The sequence below is a fragment of the Corvus hawaiiensis genome, chromosome 13 (genome assembly GCF_020740725.1).
Source record: "Corvus hawaiiensis isolate bCorHaw1 chromosome 13, bCorHaw1.pri.cur, whole genome shotgun sequence".
Lineage (NCBI taxonomy): Eukaryota > Metazoa > Chordata > Aves > Passeriformes > Corvidae > Corvus > Corvus hawaiiensis.
In genome coordinates, this window is record NC_063225.1 from 18879086 (window position 1) to 18900233 (window position 21148).

The 21148-nt window shown below is 39.3% G+C and overlaps 1 protein-coding gene across 4 annotated transcripts in view; it reads right to left on the bottom strand.

Moving 5' to 3' along the window:
• The window catches only part of ACSBG1 (acyl-CoA synthetase bubblegum family member 1), a 40092-nt gene that overhangs the window by 10042 nt on the left and 8902 nt on the right, over window positions 1–21148 (bottom strand). For all 4 annotated transcript variants that reach the window (XM_048317571.1, XM_048317570.1, XM_048317569.1 and 1 more), the window contains 5 exons: window positions 14168–14250; window positions 5485–5702; window positions 4765–4853; window positions 3873–3993; window positions 1976–2056 (listed from right to left, as the gene is read on the bottom strand). In XM_048317571.1, the coding sequence (XP_048173528.1) occupies window positions 1976–2056; window positions 3873–3993; window positions 4765–4853; window positions 5485–5616 (423 nt within the window). In that variant the 5' untranslated portion in view covers window positions 5617–5702; window positions 14168–14250. The remainder of the gene's footprint in view (window positions 1–1975; window positions 2057–3872; window positions 3994–4764; window positions 4854–5484; window positions 5703–14167; window positions 14251–21148) is intronic.

Genomic DNA, 21148 nt, shown 5'->3' on the forward strand with positions numbered 1-21148 from the left:
TTGCAAAAGCATCATTATCTAGATGTGTGAATGTTTGCCCAAAACATGTGCTATTTTATAGGGAACAGCATATGATGCTGGTCACAACTTTCATTCAAATTTGTCTCATTCTAGAGATAAAACTTTTATGACACTGGACTTTTGTGCCACATAAATTGGCCCAGAAGAATCCTGAACCTGATTCTCTGTATTATATTGTTGCTCCCAGATACTTCTGTTGCACACCCCTGATATGCCGCCAAGTGTACCATTGATTTCAATGCTAACTGGAAGAAAATTGATAACCAAACTGTCAGTTTCCCATTGCAATCATGTGATTTATACTGTGCTATAGAACTGTCTTGTTTAAATGCAAGGTGCAGCACCTTCATTTTTCAGTGATTTCTTGGGGCTGTATCTAGGACCATAAAGCAGTAACGGGCATGATGAGAAAGACAGAGGTAAAAAAGGAGAGTCTCTGCTTGAGGGTAGTTCATTGCTTCTTTTAGACCTCTGGCATTGCCACTTGGCTACTAAGATTACAATAGTCAGCCTCTGGGCCACCTTAACTTCCTTTTCTTGGGTGGCAAGGCTGTCCTAAGGATTATTCATCAGTTTTATGCTTTCTTCCAACAAACCACACCTCTGAAAAGAAAGGCACTGCACAGCTCTGTAGCAAGTAGAGGATTTGTCACATTCTATCCCTTCCCACAGAATGTGGCTGCATCAATTTCACAAGCTCCTGGAAAGCCTGAGGTGTCAAGGATGTAGTTGTTTGTATGTCACTAAGCAGTCGTTCCTGTTTTCCTGACCTTTACTGTATTCACACAGTGGAATGCATTGATCACTGAGAATCTGTTGCCCAGGCCTTGTTTACTGAACAGCACCTGCAACAGATGGTGTTGGCCTTCCAGCGACTGTGGAAGGTACAGAACAGTCACACCACACTCCTGACTTTGCATTTGCCTTCTGGAAACACACACTGCTCAGCCAGCTCTGCCCCTGCAGCCGCTCATTACATGGCACAAATCCCTTTTATCAAACACCATGTGGGCTGGTGGTTTGCTCTACATCACACCTTATCAACAATCATTTCTGCCTTTGCTGATCTGATCTCTAATTTTTTCTTTACATGACAAACTGTGGCAACTGTCAGACACTCAACAGCTACCCTGCTCCTTTGAGAAAATGTCCAACATGACACCTGAACACCGAACCAGTGTTTAAAAATATTGCAATTCTCAGACATTTAGATTTCAGCAACTGCAGGTTGTTCAAGAATTAAATGCTAGCACTTAATCTTTTTAAATAGTAAGATCATCTTTGTATTAACGTTTTTATTGTCCAAGAAGCAAGGCATGCTCTATACCAATATGTACAGTATCAGAACAGTAATGGTTTATTATTAAGTTATATGCATGATATGAAAAAAAAACACCGAAAACCTTTTTCTTATCAGATTATCAAAATTGCAAGTATTTTAAAATATTTCTATGCTGTTCACTCCTCCTTCATTATATTTTTATATACTGAATACATTATACTTCTCTTCAATATATTTTTTCCACAGTTGAAGTTTTTCAGCCTAAAATCTGATAATCTGTAGTCCAGTTAAAATACTGGATTTAAAAAAAAGTTACCGAATTCACGGGCATCAGGGGACAACTTTTATTTTTAACTATTTGAGAGTACACATTCCCACCTAAAACCTACAGGTGTTTTAATAACCCAGTCAAGTTAGAGATCAGGAAGACACAAGACAAACAGTTAAGCAAGGTAGCTCTTTTTTTAAATGTGAAGAATCAAAGGTAAATTAAAAAAAAAAAATCTGATGAAACTTTTGAACATGTTTGCTGGAACACAGCAATGCCTTCTAAATGGTAGATACTCACAGTAGAAATTTATCAAATAAATAATACCCCACGTATTAACTAGTAATACAAGGGCATAACTCCATGTATTATTTGGTTATGCCTCTGTTCTAGTATTCACTCACCGTGTACATATTTGGATGTCTCTCTGCAATGGAGTCCTTATATAGCACCACAGCCTTCAAGTGTGGCAAACGATTCCAGATCTGTTGGATTTTTTAAAGCAAAATTATGATTTATTACTTATACCTTGTGTGGGCTTTTATCCACTCAAATGCTGCCAAAACTGTAATGGCTTGACAGGCACAAAAATCCTCCCATTTCCCTCCACCCCCAAATATTTTCCCCTAAACTCATCACCACCTAGCTCAACTAGAGGAGGTGGGAAGAAGGAGGGAACTACACAATCTACACAGACTGCTCTAGGAAATCTGGTTTCAGTCAAAAGTTTAAAAAAAATGAAAAATACACCAGAAATGGCTCCTCAGCATCCTTTCTCATAATGCACAAAAGGGCACATCAAGGAACAGTGCAGGTCAAGCTAGAAGCTGACCCTGGCTGTGATTACCAATAGAGATAAAGTCCCTCAGCAAAAACTGCCATTCAAGTGCTAAAAAAAGCTCTACTTCCTTAAGGAAAAAAGAACAGGAAGCTGTATGCACATTGTAAGGATAAATAAAAATATAAAGCTGCAGGCTTACGGGCAGACAGCAGTGGCTGCTGCTTTCAGCAGCTCTTTGTGTGCTTTGCATGGCCTGCAGAAAGCATTGATTTCACTGAATACTGGGGGACCCGGTGCCTCACAGACGCCTTTCAATTGATCACATTTTGAACTGAATTTTGCCAATACAAAAGCAGTGGCTTGATGGTAGCCACTATGTACATATTATTAGAAGGACAGCAATTGAAATGTTATGTTATTATTTCAGTCTTGGGTCCCAGAAAAAAAAGTTTCAAAAAATCCTCTGCTGGATGAAGCAGTGCTGGCCAGAGCTCTCTTTTTCTACATAGTTGAGTATGAACCAAACCCCTCGAGTTCCTCCATTTGGATTCTTCTCTCCATGTTCACAACAGCATAGCCTGCTATTGTGTCAATGACCCTGTAAGAAGGCTTGTCTGATTGTGTGTTTTTATAGAATACTTAAAAAAACCCCCTCTTCCTCCGTATTGCATGTAAAACAAAACTACAGAATACAAAGTAATTAATGAACAGCTTATATGAAATATATTTGAAAAAAACCACTGCGTATTTTCTCTCTGGCAGGTACATGGTTTTGGCAGAAAACTCCATCATGGAGGCCCCTCTTGCTTCAGCAAAGAGTGCTATTTGGTGCAAGTTTGGTGAGGCCACAGGTGTCCCTCGATATCTGACAGACAGACAAGCCCTTCCCAAGGAGCTGCCTGTGCCCCTCTCCCAAGTCATCTTTCCATCTAATTGGTCTTTCCATCTGGCACTATTGCTGAAAGGCAGTCCCAGCTGCCCAAGAGTTTTGTCAAAATTGTGGCTGTTCACTTCAGGAGGCTCCTCCTTTCTCACTAAGGTCTATCTGACGTTAACAATCATGCTATCAAAGTGCAGTAAACTCAAGAGCCTTAATGGCTGATATTACACGCAGGAAAAGATAATACCTTGGAAAGAGGAAATTCTGAACACTGACATCCTTAATATTTTAATAGCAGACCTTTCCAAACCTGCATCAGCATAATCTCTTCCATTCAAGTGGACTGTGCTTTTCCAAACAGAATCATGTGGTGACAGTAAAAACATGGGATTAAAATGTGGGGTTTTTTCAGGTAAGCCTGCAGCGAACCATCCAGTGAGCTCTCTGCTGGAGCCACAGACACTGTAGGTCAGAGCCACCCACAAGCTTTAACACCAGATACCAGATTTCTGAGTAACAACACACACCTCACAAAGAAAGTTTTTGTGATACAGGGAGTGTACATAGTATTTGGGACCAATACAGCATTGAGAAATGAAAAAATTGTGGCTTTTCAGTAACCATTCAGCCACCTCATTACCTGCATTATCTTGTCCAGCTGTTTTTGATTTTCCACGACCATGATATCAGTCTTGCTGTCATGAGCAATGTAGTGACAGGCCTCTGGAGAATTGGTTGTATATATTCCTGTGACAATTCCTCTGCATCAGAAAATTTATATATATAAGAACATATATTTACATACATACACACACATACACATGCACGTAGTATCAAAAGAGAATAATAATCAAAGATCAGATGAAACCTGAAGGGGTATGAAGACGTGGAAACAAACAGCAGGACAGCTCTAATGTTTGTTTCACATATTCAGATATACACGAATCTCTGATTTATGCACATTGCAAAAACTAATCTTTGAACTATTCATCAAAAGATGCTGTAGGCTAGGACACAGTGTTTTAACCCACTTAAGGCTACACAGGAGTTAGCTCAGGAAGTGGTAAAAAAATCCCCACTTAGGTCCTTTTTTTGTTCAAGCTGTACACAGATACTAATTTGGATTTCATTGGTACAAAACAGCTTAAGAACTAAAATCCAAATTAACAGGTATCAGAACAGAAGAAATCAGGGTAGCTAGTATTCATATGTTACTTCATCTGCTCACTGTAGACAAGTATCATTAATATAAAACTGTGATTCTCATCTGTTTCCCACATCCTCCATGGATCAGATCCTGAACAACAGCCTCTCTGTAACTGTCACGGTTAAGCCCATGGCAAACAGGATCCATTTATAAATGCCTGGACTATTTGGGATATGAGACTCCAGAAGGTTGCTGAATATGTTAATCAGTAGCAACACAACTTCCAAGATATGACACATAATACTGATCTGCTACATTTCCAGACCTAGCAAAACAGAAATCCCCAAATCCCCTTTGAAAATTAACCCCCCCCAAAATGTCTTACCCAGCAAAAACAGCTCCAACAGCTGAGATGAACCATTCTGGAGAATTAAATCCAAGGATTGCTACACTATGGAATCGCTCAAGACCAAGCTTAAAAATAATATACATAAGGTTATATAATACAGGCACACTGGAGAGAAACATACACACAAATATAAACCATGGAAACCTTTGATTTATTATTACAGTATTGACAAGGCATGTGAAGGCACATTTTGGTATCCATAACAAACATGGTATTTATCAGCAATTAACAGGATGTGAATTTTCTACTACCTTCTCCTGTCTGGTTGAACTCTGCTGTCCAGAAAGGCCTAAACCCCAGAATATTTCATATGAATAAGAGCCTAATGAGTACTAATATCACCCTATGTTTAGAATGTTTTAAAGATTGTCTTTATCTCACCAAATTCATGATAGTAGTTTTCCCCTATTTTTCTCAAGGCCTCAAGCTGAGCTCTGCACCTATGTCCCACCGAGAAAGTGGAACACAGCAGCTCCTCACTTGCAGTCAAGGTTCCCTGAGAGCAGTGTTACCTCTGACCAAAACTCACTTTCATCACTATCATTTCAATAAAGAATATGACTACTGATCTTCAAGTAATGCAAAAAGCCTCTTACATTGTGGGTTTTGAGGTTGGGGTTTTTTTGTTTATTTGTTTTTTGGGTTTTTGAAGGAGACAAAAGGATTCAAGGAATTGGTTTTGTTTCCTGTACCTACCTTCAAGAAGCTCTTGGCCGCTTTCCTAGAGAGGGAATAATATTCTGAAAAAGTTATTTTCTCCCATTTTCCATTCTTTTTGCTGGCCAAAGCATTAAGGGATCCATATTTTTCCAGGCTCTCCTTGAACATCTGATGAACTGTTATGGGAGTCTGTGGACATGAGTTATCTATTCTCAGTCTGACTCTGCCATCAGCAAACGAAGTCCACAGGGACTCTGGAAGGTAAAGCACCGTTGTCAAGGTAATCTATAATTGAAAATTACCGGACTGCATACCAGACAACAAGAGGATTGAATAAAGACCACAGGACTAAGCACAACTCTGGCACTTCCCAGCTCTTGAGAGAAGGGCTTTCCAATTTTATATTATCAAATAGACCATGTAGAAAGAGAAATCTTTATTTCCTATTCTTTGTTCTGCATAAAAGTGCCATACAGAATTATGCTGATGATTCTGTGTGTTACAGGCACACCACCAGTTCCAGAAGAATCTGTTTGCCTGTACTCAGCTCTGTACTCCCCCTCGTGCCAATGGAGTAGCTGGTGAATCAGGAGGCTAAAGAGATCCAAAAGACATGAAACCTCTGCCCCTGCTCAATATCCAAGCTCCTTTTGCTTGTTATAACTCTTCCCTCCCTCCTGTCCCTCCAGCTGTTCTCCTTCATCCTGTCCCTGTTCCTCACTACTTCCCACAGTTTTTCCCTCGTTCTAATGTGTCCATTCCACTCACTCCTGTCTCACCCTGGTTCCATGCCTCCATTTTTCATCTTCTGCTCCTGTCTTCCTCAACCTGTCTTTATACCACCCACTTTTTTCTCCTTGTATTTTTTCTCCCCTTCCTTGACAGGACAAAGACGCAGAGCACCAACAAATGTCACTTGGCTCTCACCACTGGTGCCAAGGACTGGGACAGTCCCTGGCATTCACAAGAAATACGTGTCTCAAAGACTCTCCTTGGTTCTTGCAAACCTGCAAGAGGCTGAGTATGAATACATTCCTTAGAGAACCTAGGGGTTATCAAGTTGGCAAAATTCAGGTGAATTCTCACATGCAAAGCACAAACATTCCCATAACTCCCTGGTCAAACAGTTCGTATACTTATGAACAGAATAGTATAAGAACATTTTAACAACATTTTTTTCCTTAGATTTACTTCCATAAACGAAGCAATATTTCTAGCATAGACATAAAAAAATATATACTCTACAGTGAGCTGATGAAAAAATTTTAGACCAAAGTGCTTGGGTTTGTCAGAATTAAGAGCAACAGAAAACAGCACTTTTTGAAGTTCCTAATACAAGTTAATAAGCATAACTGTCTTTTACTACACTTACAGAAAGCAAAAGTTGTAAAGCAAGCTCAGTTAGTATCTGTGCTGTTTCCTGCCACCTCAGTGGCTGAAAAAGAGCAGTTTTGGAGTGTTAAAAGTACAACATGCATCACATCCCTCTCCAATGCTATTCTAGTTGCTTCAGAAGTCTGGGAACTGCCTCTCTGAGCACTTCTGACAATATATGAATACATCAGCCATAGCTGGAGCCACACCAGTGCTTTAGAACACACTTGCAGCCTCCCTCAAGTCAGGCTAGCAATCTGCACCAAGAGCCAGAGGCACAGCAAGATGTTGTAAGCTCACAAACATTTCATTCCATTCCTGCTCCTGGCTGGCAGATTTGCCAAATAGAAGGTGCTAATGACAACAATAAGTACAAATAAAGCTGCTTCATCTCCACGTGCCTTCATTTTCTCATGTGTAAATTGCACATAGTGATTTTCAAAACAGGTGGAGCTGTGCTGAGGTCAGTGGAGAAAGGGCATCATAAATCCAGACAGTTTAGAAAACAAATAGCTCTGAAGGATATTAGGTAATAGACTTTATCAAAGTGTAAGCAGTAGCACCCAATAAATACTTTATGAGTTGAGAAGGCAAAGCAGGTGTTTGCGCACTTAACCCCAATGCAGGTGTGAAAAGGTTGAAAGGTAAGACCGGTCAGACACAGAATCTATTGTTAATCCAAAGGTTTACTGTCTGCAGTGACACACCAAAGCCCAGATGAAAAACTCTATATAGAGATGTTCTGGCTTCTAAAACAACAAAGGTGTCAGGGATTGCAGGCGTGCTTGGACACAGGTGGGTGACTGTTCTGTTCAAAACAAAATCATACCATACAGAACTAAAATACAACATTCTGGTCCATGTATTAAAAATGCTCCTGAATAAAGGGTACCTCTCTTGAAGGAAACAGAAAATATTAGCAACATTCCTACAATAACATTACAGAAATTGCATTAATAGTGATTTTCATCTCAGATGTGCAGCAGATAACTGCACAGTTCCCAGAGAAGAATGAAAATCAATCAAATGCCTGAAATATACATAGAAACCAAAAATGTACTTGAAAACTGGGTTTCCTTTTGTTTTCCTTATTCAGGTTTTTCCAGCATTAAAAAGGCATATTTGATTCATATAAAAGACAAAGAACAGAACTGGTTTCAGAGACTGTGTGCACCACCTTAATAATACTCAAGATACAGTGCAAATAAATATAAACTTGAATGCCCATTCAGCGTCCACTTTTGCATGTTTTTGCAGGTAGAACTTAAATCTCAAAAACTGTTCTGAAATCTCAATAAGCCAAATAATTCTAAAAATCTATTTAGTCTGTCCCCAGAGCTAGTAAAAACAACATGAACAATATATTCCTCTGTCAGTTTGCAGAGGGATTTTGAGCAGAGGGCTCATTCTTTGCAGAAAGTGCCTGGGAAGGAATGCCTGGCTAAATACTAAATGCATCAGTTATAAATGTTGGGAGAAGCAAAACAGGTGCTCTGCCGCAGTAGCGTCTGAAAGTTAAACTGCAACGTCCAGGCTGGAAATCAACTCAGTACCTCCTGAAACCAAAGTGGAAATCAGAATAAGACCCCTCTAAATACACTATTATCATTGGTTCATTATACAACTGTAGCTTCACAGAGTACAAGGAAAAAAACCAGCATTCCAGCTCAAAGCACTCAATGCCACTGAAAGTTTTCTGTATGCATGAAAGTTGTTCCTTTCCTCTTTCTTCCACTAACTCCTGCTACCTGCACTATACTTCAGACCCCAAATACTTCTCCATCCACTACTATGTGACCTTGGCTCATGTCCTTCATGTGAATTCTGAAGGGCAGGTATGTTGCAAAAAGATTTCTGCTTAAAGAAGGCTATATTGTAAGGTAAAACAAAAAGAGCAGAGATTTTATCCAGGTAATAAAATCTTGACTGTCACTGTTTGAGACCCTTGAAGTACACTTTTTTCCCCATGTCGTTCTCCTCCAAGGCCAAAAACTCCACGATCCAACTGCATTTTACATGTTTCACTGTCTTCACTACTAAAGGAAGAGATGGCTCGGGGTAGTCTCACACATAAGTTATATCAGGATGATTGTACTGCAACTTGTCTTGGGAACTGTTCTAAATACCTGGGATTTCAGGTGGGCAGTTTTCCCCCTAAGGTGAAAACTTAGGCATAAATTTTCAACAAGGAACTTTACAGGAGAAAAAAAATAGTTAAGAACCACTTGAAAGATACACTTGCAGTTTTCAACTGATCTTTTACAATACAATCCTAAAATTAGGAACCATTTACATGTGAATACTGACTTATAAAAGTACATTTGTTACTCAGACATTTTCTACCAAGTTTGAAATGATACACAACATAAAACACATTTTGTATTTTTAACAGCCAGTTTATTCCTTCCACCATGTACAATGGGAAGTTTTGACATGGTACAAGCTCAGATATCAAAAATTACTTTAAACAAATAAAGGAATTGTTATTTGTTTGGTTTTTGGGGGTTTTTGTTCGTTTGTTTGGGTTTTTGTTTGGTTTTTTGTTTGTTAGTTTTGGGGGTTTTGGGGGTTTTTTTCATGAATACTCAGTCTGGCTGAAACTGCTGGGCCTCTGGGATATATGAAGGAGACTCTGTAGTAGTTAAAAAACAAAGACAAGAGAAATACACTAATCTACAGCTTAAAGCTAATATAATTAGTGAAACCTTTTCTCTGTTCACTACCTGACCCACAAGTATTCTGGTGACTGCCAAAAAGGATTTGAGAATGTAAATGAATTCAGATGTTTATGGAGGAACAGTTTTGAGAGTCATATAAAAAGCAAAAGACCCAAGGTCACCTTTCAGACAGATAAACAAACAGACAGGCTGATTGTGGAATGGCCCTGCTGCATGACCTGAGCCACTCCAAGTGATATTCCATAGATGTGCCCTGCGAAGCAAGAACTAAACCAGTAATTTAACTTCTGCTTGAAAATGAATCAGATTTAACTCACAAAACAGTGTCTTGATTATATGCCAGATGCTGCAAAACAACACTCTGCCCTAATGATGAGAGAAGGAATTCAGCTTTTTGCTGGAGGCATTCCTGATAGACAGTCATCATGCAAGATTCCACAGCTATGATGTCATCACATTCTGCTGACAACAGAAATACATAATTCCTCCTCTCACCCACTATTTTTTACTTTTCTTCAAGATGTTTGGGACCCTGAAAGATTAACTTCTTTTTAGTAGAAGCTCTAGCCGAGTATACACTGCTTAGAGTCTGAAAGCTTAGTATCTGTGTCAAACTTCTCCTTGTGCCAAGAAACAGATTAAACAAAAGTACAGAACTTTGCAATTTCAAGTGAACCTGAAAGTCTCAGCCAGCCTAAACACATGGTGATTCTTCCAATAAAATACATAAACCAGCTCCTGTGGCTTGCCTTTCAACAGCTTGGGGAGGAAAAGGGTTTTCTTCTATATTACCAGTTTTCCACAATAAACATGTAATTTTACCCTCTGTAACAGAAAAGACAATAAATAGAGGAAATCTTTTTAAATTAGCCAAAACACACAAAAATACTTCACTTAATGGAAACTTATACTTTTTCCACTGGAGGAAAAGGGAACAATTATTAATTGCAATAAAATACTCTGCTCTTCACATCAGTGAAAACCCCTACCAGTGTGCATCAGAGAAATAAGATATGGTCCAAAGAATGCCTTCACAAGCTGACGTGGAGGGAGTGGTGCACCACGACAAGTACAAAATAAGCTTCATAACAATACGGACGCTTCTAAAACTGATTACGATGCACCAAAATGAAAGTGTGTAGAGGGTGTAATCAGGAGGAAACATCACTACAGAAACATTGCCCAGGCATGCAGAAATAGAAAATCAAAACTTAGAATTGAAATTGGTGAGTAATGTGACAAAGCACAAGAAGGGCTTCTACAGGTACAGTGACAGCCAAAAGGATAACCAGTGATACTGTGGGCAACTCACTGGCACAGGACATGCAAAGGGCTGATGCTCTCAGTGCCTTTTTCACCTTGGTATTTACTGGCAAGGTCAGGCTTCCTGAGTTTCCATGCCTAGTGGCATGTGAGACACATACAAAAGAGTTGATGGGACCACATGGGATCCTTCAGAGCGGACACTAAGAAACCAGGTCAAAGCCATCGCAAGGCTGTTCTCTGTCATCTTTGAGAAAGCACAGCAATCTGCTAAGGTTCCCATCACAAGAAAAAAGGCAAATGTCACACCAGTCTTCAAAAAGCAGAAGAAAGAGGATTCAGACAACTAAGGGCCAATCAGCCTCACCTCAGTCCATGGAAATGCTATAGGACTCTCCTATAAATCATTTTGAGCCATAAAATGGTGACTGACAACAGCCAGAACGGACCGACCTGACTTGGCCCTGGTAAATCTAACTCACCTGGCTTACATCATGGCTCTGACACGGTGAGAGCAGTGGAACATTGCTTACTTTACCTTTAACAAGGTCTTTGACAAGTTCTATATAGCTCAGCATTCTTGGAAGGTTTGAACCAGCTGGAATTGGAGGAACAGGTGGATAAAAAATTGACTGGATAAGTAGTCTTTGAGAACAGTGATCAACAACTCTAAGTCTAATTAGCAGTCAATTCCAAGTGACATTCATCAGGGGTTACTTGTGAGAATGACACTGTTCAATGATGGCACTGTTGTCCTGGACAATAGAATGCAACCTCACCAGCTTCAATGACGACACCAAACTTGAGGAAGTGACTGACAGGACAAATGGCAGGGCAGCCATCCAGATGGACCTCAGCACACTGGAAGAATGGGCTGGTATGACCTGAAAGCTCGACAAACTTGCAGCCAAGTCTTGCACTCTGGGGAGGATAACCCCATGGCCCCGCATGGGCTGGATGCCAGCTGGCTCAGCAGAAAAGCCCATGAGGTTTGTGGTGGACAGGTTGGCTGCAAGTCAGCTGTATGCCCCAATGGGGGCTAACTACACCCCTGGCTGCATTGGCAAGATCATAGCCAGCAGACCAAGGAAAGTGATTATTTGCCCCTACTCAGTGCTCCTGAGGCTGCACCTGAAGCAGTGTGCAGCTTTGGCAGCCCCAGTGCAAGAGAGAGATCCAGACAAACAAACTGGCACAAGCCCAAAAGAGGGACTCCCAGGCAGTCAGGGGCCCAGTGCACACCATGTACGAGAAGCCCATGCAGGTCTGGAGGAGACGAAGTATGAATCTACCTGCAGTTTGCCAAAGACTAAAGCAGGTGTTACAAGGAAAACAAATTCTTCTCAGAGGCACACATCAGAAGAACAAGAGGCCATGGACATGAGCTGCAGCGAGGAAAATTCTTGCTGGATCAAGAATTTCACAATGTAGGTGACTCAGCCTAAGAAGAGGGACTTGAGAGACTGTACAATATCCATCCCTGGAGGTTTTCAAAACTCAGCTGAACAAAGCCACAAGGCTTCCTATGAGCAGAAAGATGTCCTAGTTGCCCTCCATTGGTCTTTTCCAACATAAATTATTTTGTTGATTCCATCTGTATAAAACCAGCATGGATGAGTTCTCTTCTAACCTCACACTGGTTTTAAGTCAATGTAATCCTTGCTGCCAACAGTAAGGATACTCTGGATTTACATATCCATTAGAAACCACAAAATCTGGCCTGCTTCCACAGGAATGAGCTTTATACATTGGTGGAAAGGAATGAGGAAAAAATTCCAGAACAACCTGTGGTCTTCATTAGAAAAATTTACTCCTGAGGTTGCAGAATGAACCAATTATAAAGTGAGGAAGACAGTTCCGCACAACTACAAAATACCAGAATCTCCTTCTTTATTCTTTATATACAATGTAGACCCCCTGCAACCAGACACTGAACTTCCTTCTCACAGAGTATTTTTTGAGAGGAGTTTTTGAAATTCAGCCCTCACTTCACCACACAGCATCTGCATAGCAGTGTGATGTTTTCAAGTTAAACACTGCTTCTCATTTAAATGGATAACAAGTAGTGCCACAGATTCCCAAAGCCAAATAGAAGACAAAGTCTAACAAATTGTAAGCTCCTGATTCATCAACTTAGACACATACCTAAACACCAATAAAGGAACTGCTTAATTAAAATGGATGAGGTGTGACTTGTGTTTGCAGGAAAATTATGATGGAACAGCTGGAATGGCTTCTACCCTTAGCTGTTCACCTCACCTTTGTGGCAGAGGCTGTGGTCACCTCTGTAGGAGTGGCTGAATGGCATGTGCATTCCTTCCAGAGCACTGCTTTACAACCCAGCTTACTTCTCTAAACTGCAGCCAGCAGCAACCTCTGGGAGAGAAGCAGGTAGGCAGCTGACAGCATTAACCACTGTCCCAGATAAATTCTTAGAAAAATAGGTCAGAGCCTTCACAAGCACACAAGCAAGTATTCTGCAGAATCACAGCCTCAGTGATAATCTACATATAGAACGTGTGGCTCAAACAGTTCAATAAGATACCCTGAAAATTTGAAAACAGGCATTTGTTATCACCTTTATTCATTTATATCCACATTTATTTCCTGCTCACTGAAAGCATACAGCTAGCAGTTCACTTCTTGGAAAGAACCCAACTGTGTATCAAAGAACTGCCTTTTGAAAAGCAACTATATAGCCACACAGATAGATTTATACACGTGTATAAAGTCTGCGTGCAAGACTCCTACATAGATCTGATATCTGTGTACTCATTGCTTCAGTTTTCTCCTAGAACAAATATTCTGTTTCAATGAGCATATTTAGATAAAAGTAACAGCCTCACCAAGGCAACAGGGAGCTCCCTTAGGGCTGCAAACCTTCCAAAGAACCTCAGAAAGTTCTGCGAGCGAACCTCTTTTAAGCCACATGATAGCACATTCAGGCAAGTCATTCACCGCTGCAGTTGGATTAAATGACACCGCTATGCACATGCTCTAACGCAACACAGAACTGACCAAAGCACAGATATTCCTTTAAAGCCTCCAGTCATTACACTGCACACCAAATCCTCCCCAGTCGACAGCTGGTGAGTAGGCTGTGATGCCAAAGGTAACCCAACAATTTGCATGATTCCCAATGGGATCAAGCTATTTTTCATTTTTATCTAGTCATCATCTCAAATACAGACAAACACTGGCAGAAACTATTAAATCCATGCAAATTTACAGACAACTCCTGAAATTTTTTCAGCTGCCCTGACTCACTTCAGTTTTATTTTAATTTTGTCTTACATTATCTGAGAAATTGTCAGTCATAACCTGTTAGAATAGACACAAAAATTACATTAAAAAAAATTCTAAGAAGAGCTCGAATTTCCAAGGATCACCTTTTACATGCTTACCTGCTGGCTCTATGCCTTCACCCTGGGCCTCCTCCAAATGAGGCAGCAGATCTCTGCAGACAGTCTGTGCATCTACAAAGGTTCTAAAAGCAAACAGAGCTATTAAGATGTTATCCAGGAGTAGGATCTACTACAATCAACATACAATATGCAATATAAGTATCAAAAGGGAAACAAAAACACAGCTTGCAAGCACTTTGAAATTCAAGCAGGTGGAACCAGAAAGCTCAGAGCTATCAAATACATTTTGTCTCTGTTGCAAACTCCACTACAACCCAGTTAAATGGAAATGTCTTCACTCTAAGGATGAAATTCTTTATTTCACACTTTTGGTTTTAACATCATGGGATATACCAGATGAAGACACTAACTTTGAACCTCCACAAAGAGGCCGTGAACAATACAAGTATGAAAAATGAGTTACCAATCTTAAACCTGATCACACTGCCACTACTAATATCACAACACCTTGTAAATTGCCACTGTTAATACCTGTTGAAGCTCTGAAGTCAGGGGGGGTTATTCTAGGCCAGGAAGAGAAGGCAATTTAGTTAATAATAATAATAATAATAACAATAACAATAATAATGAAGTTTCTCAAAAATTTCACCAGCACAACAAATTATCATTAACACATGGATGAAATTAACTTTTCCTGGCTAAAAGTAAACAAACCAAGTTTAAAGCACAAAAACAAATTCCAACCCAAAAAGTCTGTAAGGTGACAGACTGCAAAGAATTCCATCAGCAAAATACCTAACAATCAGCATTTAGAAATGACTGCATATAGCAATGCACTGCAGATTATTAATGAATAGCAGCATAAAGATTTTTTAATTTAATTAATTCCATTTCATAGAACAAGTGGGAATCAGCAGCCTTTAGAGGCTAAGAAGTTAAGATTTCCTTCATTCCATCTCCATAGGTACAACAGAAGAGTCCTGAGTGAAGCTCAGGAAGTCCTTCCTTTCCACAGTGCAATAAATTAACTCAAAACATAGAAAAAGAAAGCTGAAACAATGCTCTTCACAGCTCAAATAAATAACAACCTCAAAAGCAGTTTTTTACACAGTGGTGACGGGGAGCAAATGGCAGGACCAAACACTACATCAGACGTTATCACCTATTTCATATTAACAACTACACTTGTAAAATACTCATATGTGGGACACTCCTAGAATTTATTATTGTTAGTCACAATGAAATAAAACTGCAAAAAAGCCCTAACCAATTTGTATCCCTTTTACAAGAATGCAGCAGACTGCGTAACTCTTCACCCCTCAGAAGTGACAACCACAGTTCTTTTCCTGCCTTGCTCCGCCCCGCAGGTCCTCTCGGAGGAGGGCACAGGTCACAAAAGCAGCTGAAGGAAAACAAGGAGTCATCACTAATGTTGCCTGTGAGGATATTTCCTCTCTTGCTAATGGCATAATAGGACAAAACATGAAAGGGCTTGTCTGATAAGCAAAATGAGGCTCTGAAAATAGTTACTGGCTTGGTGAAGGCAGATGCTGATGAGAAACTGAGTAATTTAAATATAGAAGGGGATTATCCTGCACTTTGAAAGGTAAGCCTGTGTTTGATATGTGGAAGAAATGGTGACTTAATGAAGTGGGATTGCAAAGACAGAATGAAAGACCAGGAAGACTTATTTGGCAATAAAACCAAAACAAAACATCTGAAATAACCTAAAAAAATGTGTTTGTCTGCCATCTCAAAGCACTTGATATAATTCTTGATTCTTTTCCTATTTTAAAGAAAACCTACATTTGATGTTTAGTAATCCAGTGGAATCTTTTCCTTTAAATATCTTGGGAATAATAAAGCTTTTTAAATTTTACTATTTTACAAAACAAATAAGCCGAAGTCTTGGTCTAAAGATAACTGAACATCCCTTTTGATGAAAACAAAGAGCAGAAAAGCCTTCAGAATAAAACAACTCTGATTAGTAATGTATCAGAAGAGCCTCATTTGAAGATACTCAAAACTTTAATAAACATCATTAATGTCTTTTCCCAGATTATTACCTCTTTAGTTTGCTTTAGTCTTATCTGTTATAGGATACTGGTTCAGCTTACATTACGTTCCCTTTATAGAAAACCAGCCAACCAACACCTGAACTTCTGAACTTCCTCTGGTAATGCTTCAATGTGCAGAACTTCCGTGAGGAGTCCTACATGTTCAGTATCTTCATGAACGTTAAAGTTGGTAACACTCCATGCAATAAAGTTGCTACCTGTCCCCATGAATTAAGCAGCTTGTTTGAGAGTGAAGTTTTTTGCCCTGAAAGTACAATTAAGAAATTTTCTCTTCCAACAACAATTCCTGTGTATATTCAGAACCATCGTTTCCGACTGAAAGAATGTGGTTTTGATGTCCTTACTTTTACCTCCTATTAGGACTTGTTCTTTAAAAATTAAGTAAATATCCAAGAATGGTTATGGTATCTGGAATTGTTCAAGACTGAACTGAGCAGAATTTGGTGGGGCTGCCTGATCAACAGCTTACTGAACATATACTGCAGCAAGGAGGAAAGGCACTGCAGAACCACGGCGTGGTGCCAAGATGCCCCAGCAAAACCAAAATGCTTTGGAGATCTGGACTTTGTCTCTTAAATTTTTTATTAAGACTGAGGTTCTGCATAAATTATTCAGTGTTATTAGTGCAGGGCCAGCATCTTCCAAAATCCAACTACCAGTTTAAAAGTTGATTTTCTATGTCTGATTCCTGCAAGTTTATAGTTCCAAAGATAATATGCAAAAACCTCTACGAATCACACAGAGCAAGAATTTAACAGTAGAGGTCACTTCAACAAGTCAATTAGACCAAAATGAGATCATGTTACAAAACATTGACCAGCTAGAACTATCCAAAGCATATTTCTGTATAACTCCATTAGCATGGGTGATTTTTGAATGACAGTATTTCCTGATGTAATTTGGACTTTAATTTCAAGGTACCATTCTAGCAAACACGACCTCATCTGCTGCCTGAATTCAACACACTGCCCTCACCTGAGACAGAAGCACAGCTTAGGCTGACCAGCTTATCCAAAGGTCTGGGACAAAGCCCAACCCACCCGCAGCTCCCACCACTCCCCTGTGCCCCTTGGATGCTATTTCACACTGAAGCTGTTCTCACACACCAGGCCAACCTGAAAAGCAAGAATCTGAATGCTCTCTATACTGGATTAACAAAGGGACAGCTTCCTTTCCGTCTGTCTTTCCATGATTGTAACAGCTCTAGTGAGATTTATCTTTGCAACCCCGTGGAAGCAATGTGTGTGTGAGGTAAAATAATGACTGATGTAACTGACAGCCCTTCCTGCTGGGTGTGAGTCACCAGAGGAGAAGCATCCAATCTGGATTTGCTGGCATAGCAATTACTGGTTTTATCTGAGTGTATTTGATAGCAACCACTGAATACAGTATCATTTCTTATTGTAGCTACAGAAACTGAATGCCACAGCTAAATCTCTCTGCTTTTATCATTGCAAAATGACAGTGCTCTTTTGCTAATTGCACACTAGAAAAACTGTTTGTTCTGTTACCATAATGATGCTTAGTGCTTTATGGCACTACTTACTGCAATACTAATTTCCATAATTTTTTGTTGTTGTTTTAAGGGACTTCGGAATTAGCCTTTTCCTTCCACAGGCTCTGTTTCCTGGTCTGGCAATTAGAATTTCTGCTTACACCTCATACTCTAGGCCAAATACAGTCAGATATTTGCTGTCCTCTAAATTATTTCCTCATAGTCAAATCTGGTGAAAATACAAACAATAAAACTGAAGAGAATCTATGAAGTCAGTCTTTAATATGACAATAAACCATTTCTTCTATGGGGAAAACATTTTACAGAAATTCTCACTCAAATAAGTCCTACAGGACACGCTGATTGTCCTGTATAATTAGGTTAGCAGCTTTTCTCTCAAATTTAAAAACTATGAAATTTATGTTCTAGGATACATTTTGGCCTTGTTTCTGCAGAGGGATTTCTACTATCACAAACTGGACCAAACGAACACTGTTATGCAGCCATCATATTAATATGAAATTTAAGGGGAACCTATTCATTAAACAGATTATGTATGGGAACAAGTAAAAAGACATCTCATTCTTTTGGTATTCCTATTCCTGATCACTGTTGTTCAATTCTTGTAACCTTGTCAATATAAAGTTTTTACCACTTGGCTCTCTACAGGGATTATTAAAAATTTTAAAAGATCAACCTTCCTATAGAAAGAGAGACTTTCTGTAAAGTTGCAAAAATAAGCTGTTTAACAAATAATTACATACATAAACTGTTAGTACATTATTCAGCACAAGGTGTTCCTTTAGACTTCAGGATATTTACTGATAACCCTCTACACACATATAGCAAGTCAAAGTACTTTGAAGTCTGGAAATCACATTCACGACTGCTCATGAAGAAGACTCAAATAAACATTTTTTTGCCATGAAACCAGTAGGTAGTTCAGACTACACATTCACCCAGAGCCATATTCTGAGCTTCCAGACCTGTGCTGTCAGATTCACAATGAAGATACCATCTTCTCCTCCCTTTCTTGGTATTCCTGTTGCAGAGGCTTCTCCATTACACAGCTTCTCCACTCCCACCCTGCTCCTGGATACTGTTGTACCACATATGTAAGATTACCATACAGCAAAATTATTTTTATTAATTAATTATTTCTATTCTGGTTTAATGTATGAGACATATGCACTTTTGAAGATAGTGCATTCATAATATACATTATTAGATAAGATGAGGTTTATGTGATGCCTAATTTTAGAAGAACAGTATGTTCAAGGTGCAAAGCTCTGGCTGTGGTCAACCATGTTACTGCAGTTCAGGTCCACTTAAATTCCAAAGCTTTTAATATAAAACTATTGCATGATTTTTCTGCTTTCATCCTTTCAAAAAAAATTATCTTGCAGAATGTCTGCAACAGAGAACACAGCCAATAAGGAGGGAATGCTCAGTTACAGTGTCTGCTGAGTGCATACAATTTCTCTGTCACTTACATGGTTTTTCCAAAAAGCAATCCCATTTAGCTGCTCCTGGGAGTGCTCTCATGGCACTGCTTCCAGACTCAGTGGCTCTCAGGAAGGCTCACTGGTGTTCTGCCCTCGCTGTGATGATCCAAAGCAGTGCAGCTCCTTCCTCTGACTTGCTGTTCCTCCGAGCATATCACCTACAAGCTCACCCACCACCAGGCTGCATTCATGTGGCAGTAGGCATGTTACTTCATACTTCTTACAACACAGTCCCCACCTTTTAATTAAACTCCTTTCTCTGCTTGCCTTGCCCAAAGAAATATTTTGTAAGTCACAGGTGTTTATCTTAGGGAGCAACGTGTGCAGATCCCCATATGCACAAGTATTTTTTTTCCCAAACACTTCTTTGTTGAACGGGCTTTCCTAACTATTAAATATTAATCCTATTTAATATACACAAAAAAATAGACTGAAGTGGAAAATATGCATTTTTCCAACACAGAACTTTTTCATAAATTTTGTTTTTATTTTTCACTACTTGCTTCTCATGAGGACAACTTAATGAATTCCTTCTCTAAACTCCTCCATCTTGGTGGTTTGATTATTTATGGAATCCATTATAAAGTGGATGATAAAACATTCTTCTTCCAATCAAGTGTCCATCTTTTGCTGTGTTAGTCTTGGTGACAAGCATCCTAAATATTGATCTCTGTTCCAACACTGAGAAATTCCCCCCTCCAAGCTTTTGTTGCATGTTCTCCAGGCTATATACATTCCAACAGCATTACTCTCCATTAGAGCTGCTTTGGGTCTACATCTGCACATTCTTAAAAACTTTTCATTGGGTGTCAGACATTTTCAACAGCTCATTGTGGCATTTGAATTCAAGATGAAACCATTAAGTATTCATCCAACAACTCTTCTGGCAGCAAAAAGCAATGGCTTAAATTACCTAGAGGTAACCTCCGAAAACTGTAATGATTCTGGCATTTTGCCTAGAAACTTTAGAAACTAAATATCATCATCTGGATCCCATTCATTTGAAATCCTTTCCCAAATCCCCATGTATCCTGCAAGAGCCAAATCCAGTATGTTAAAACAGAACTCTGGGGACAGATTGTAGGAATGAGCACAAGACAATAAATTTAGAATCACAAATATATCCTAGAATTCTAGACAAAGACAATAAAGTCACTCTGATTTAAGTCAACATAGCACTGCAACTTTGATAGCTCAGCAGCTAAATAGAAACGTGTGACTGGCACAGAAATAGCCAAGCAAATACTGCATCTCCAGACTCTGAGGTGCTGTCAACTGTTACCTAAGACATTCTGAAGATGTTTTCTCATTTTTTATGACATAAGAGAAAAAAAACACACAGTAATGATGCACCACATTAGTTCTATAAATCCACATTTTCTGTCATGCAATATTTTTCCTATAGTGAGTAGAGTCACAGGAGTTCCCCATGGCCCTTTAGACATTGCTGTCTACTATGACTGGTCATCTTATTTCCTAATTACTCCTCTATTCAAATGAGGGCAATATTATAATACATTCCTTATTGATTCTATTTAAAAGTTCCCATTTGTCCCTGAAGAACGAGTTAGATTTAGCTGTTAATTGGTTTCCATGCCCTCACGAGACTTAAAAACAGGGCCACGGATCAGCCCAGATATGTTCCTACTCTTGCAAAAAGGCCCAGCTGATTCGACAATTCCTTTGCTTTTCACAGTGCACAAGAAACCACTCTTTGTCAAATTACTCATACAACTTCTTCTCTCACAAAGATATATTTAAAAGCTAAAAAAATGCTTTAATAAATAAAAAAGAACAAATTACTAGTGATAAAGTTAACAGCTAAGATCTATTTTACCATATAACACAGTTGGCATACACCTTGTAGCAAAACCTATCTCTTTACTTGCAAAAAATAGATCTGAAGTCTTTTTTTCTCTTGTTAAGAATAAATATTCTCAAA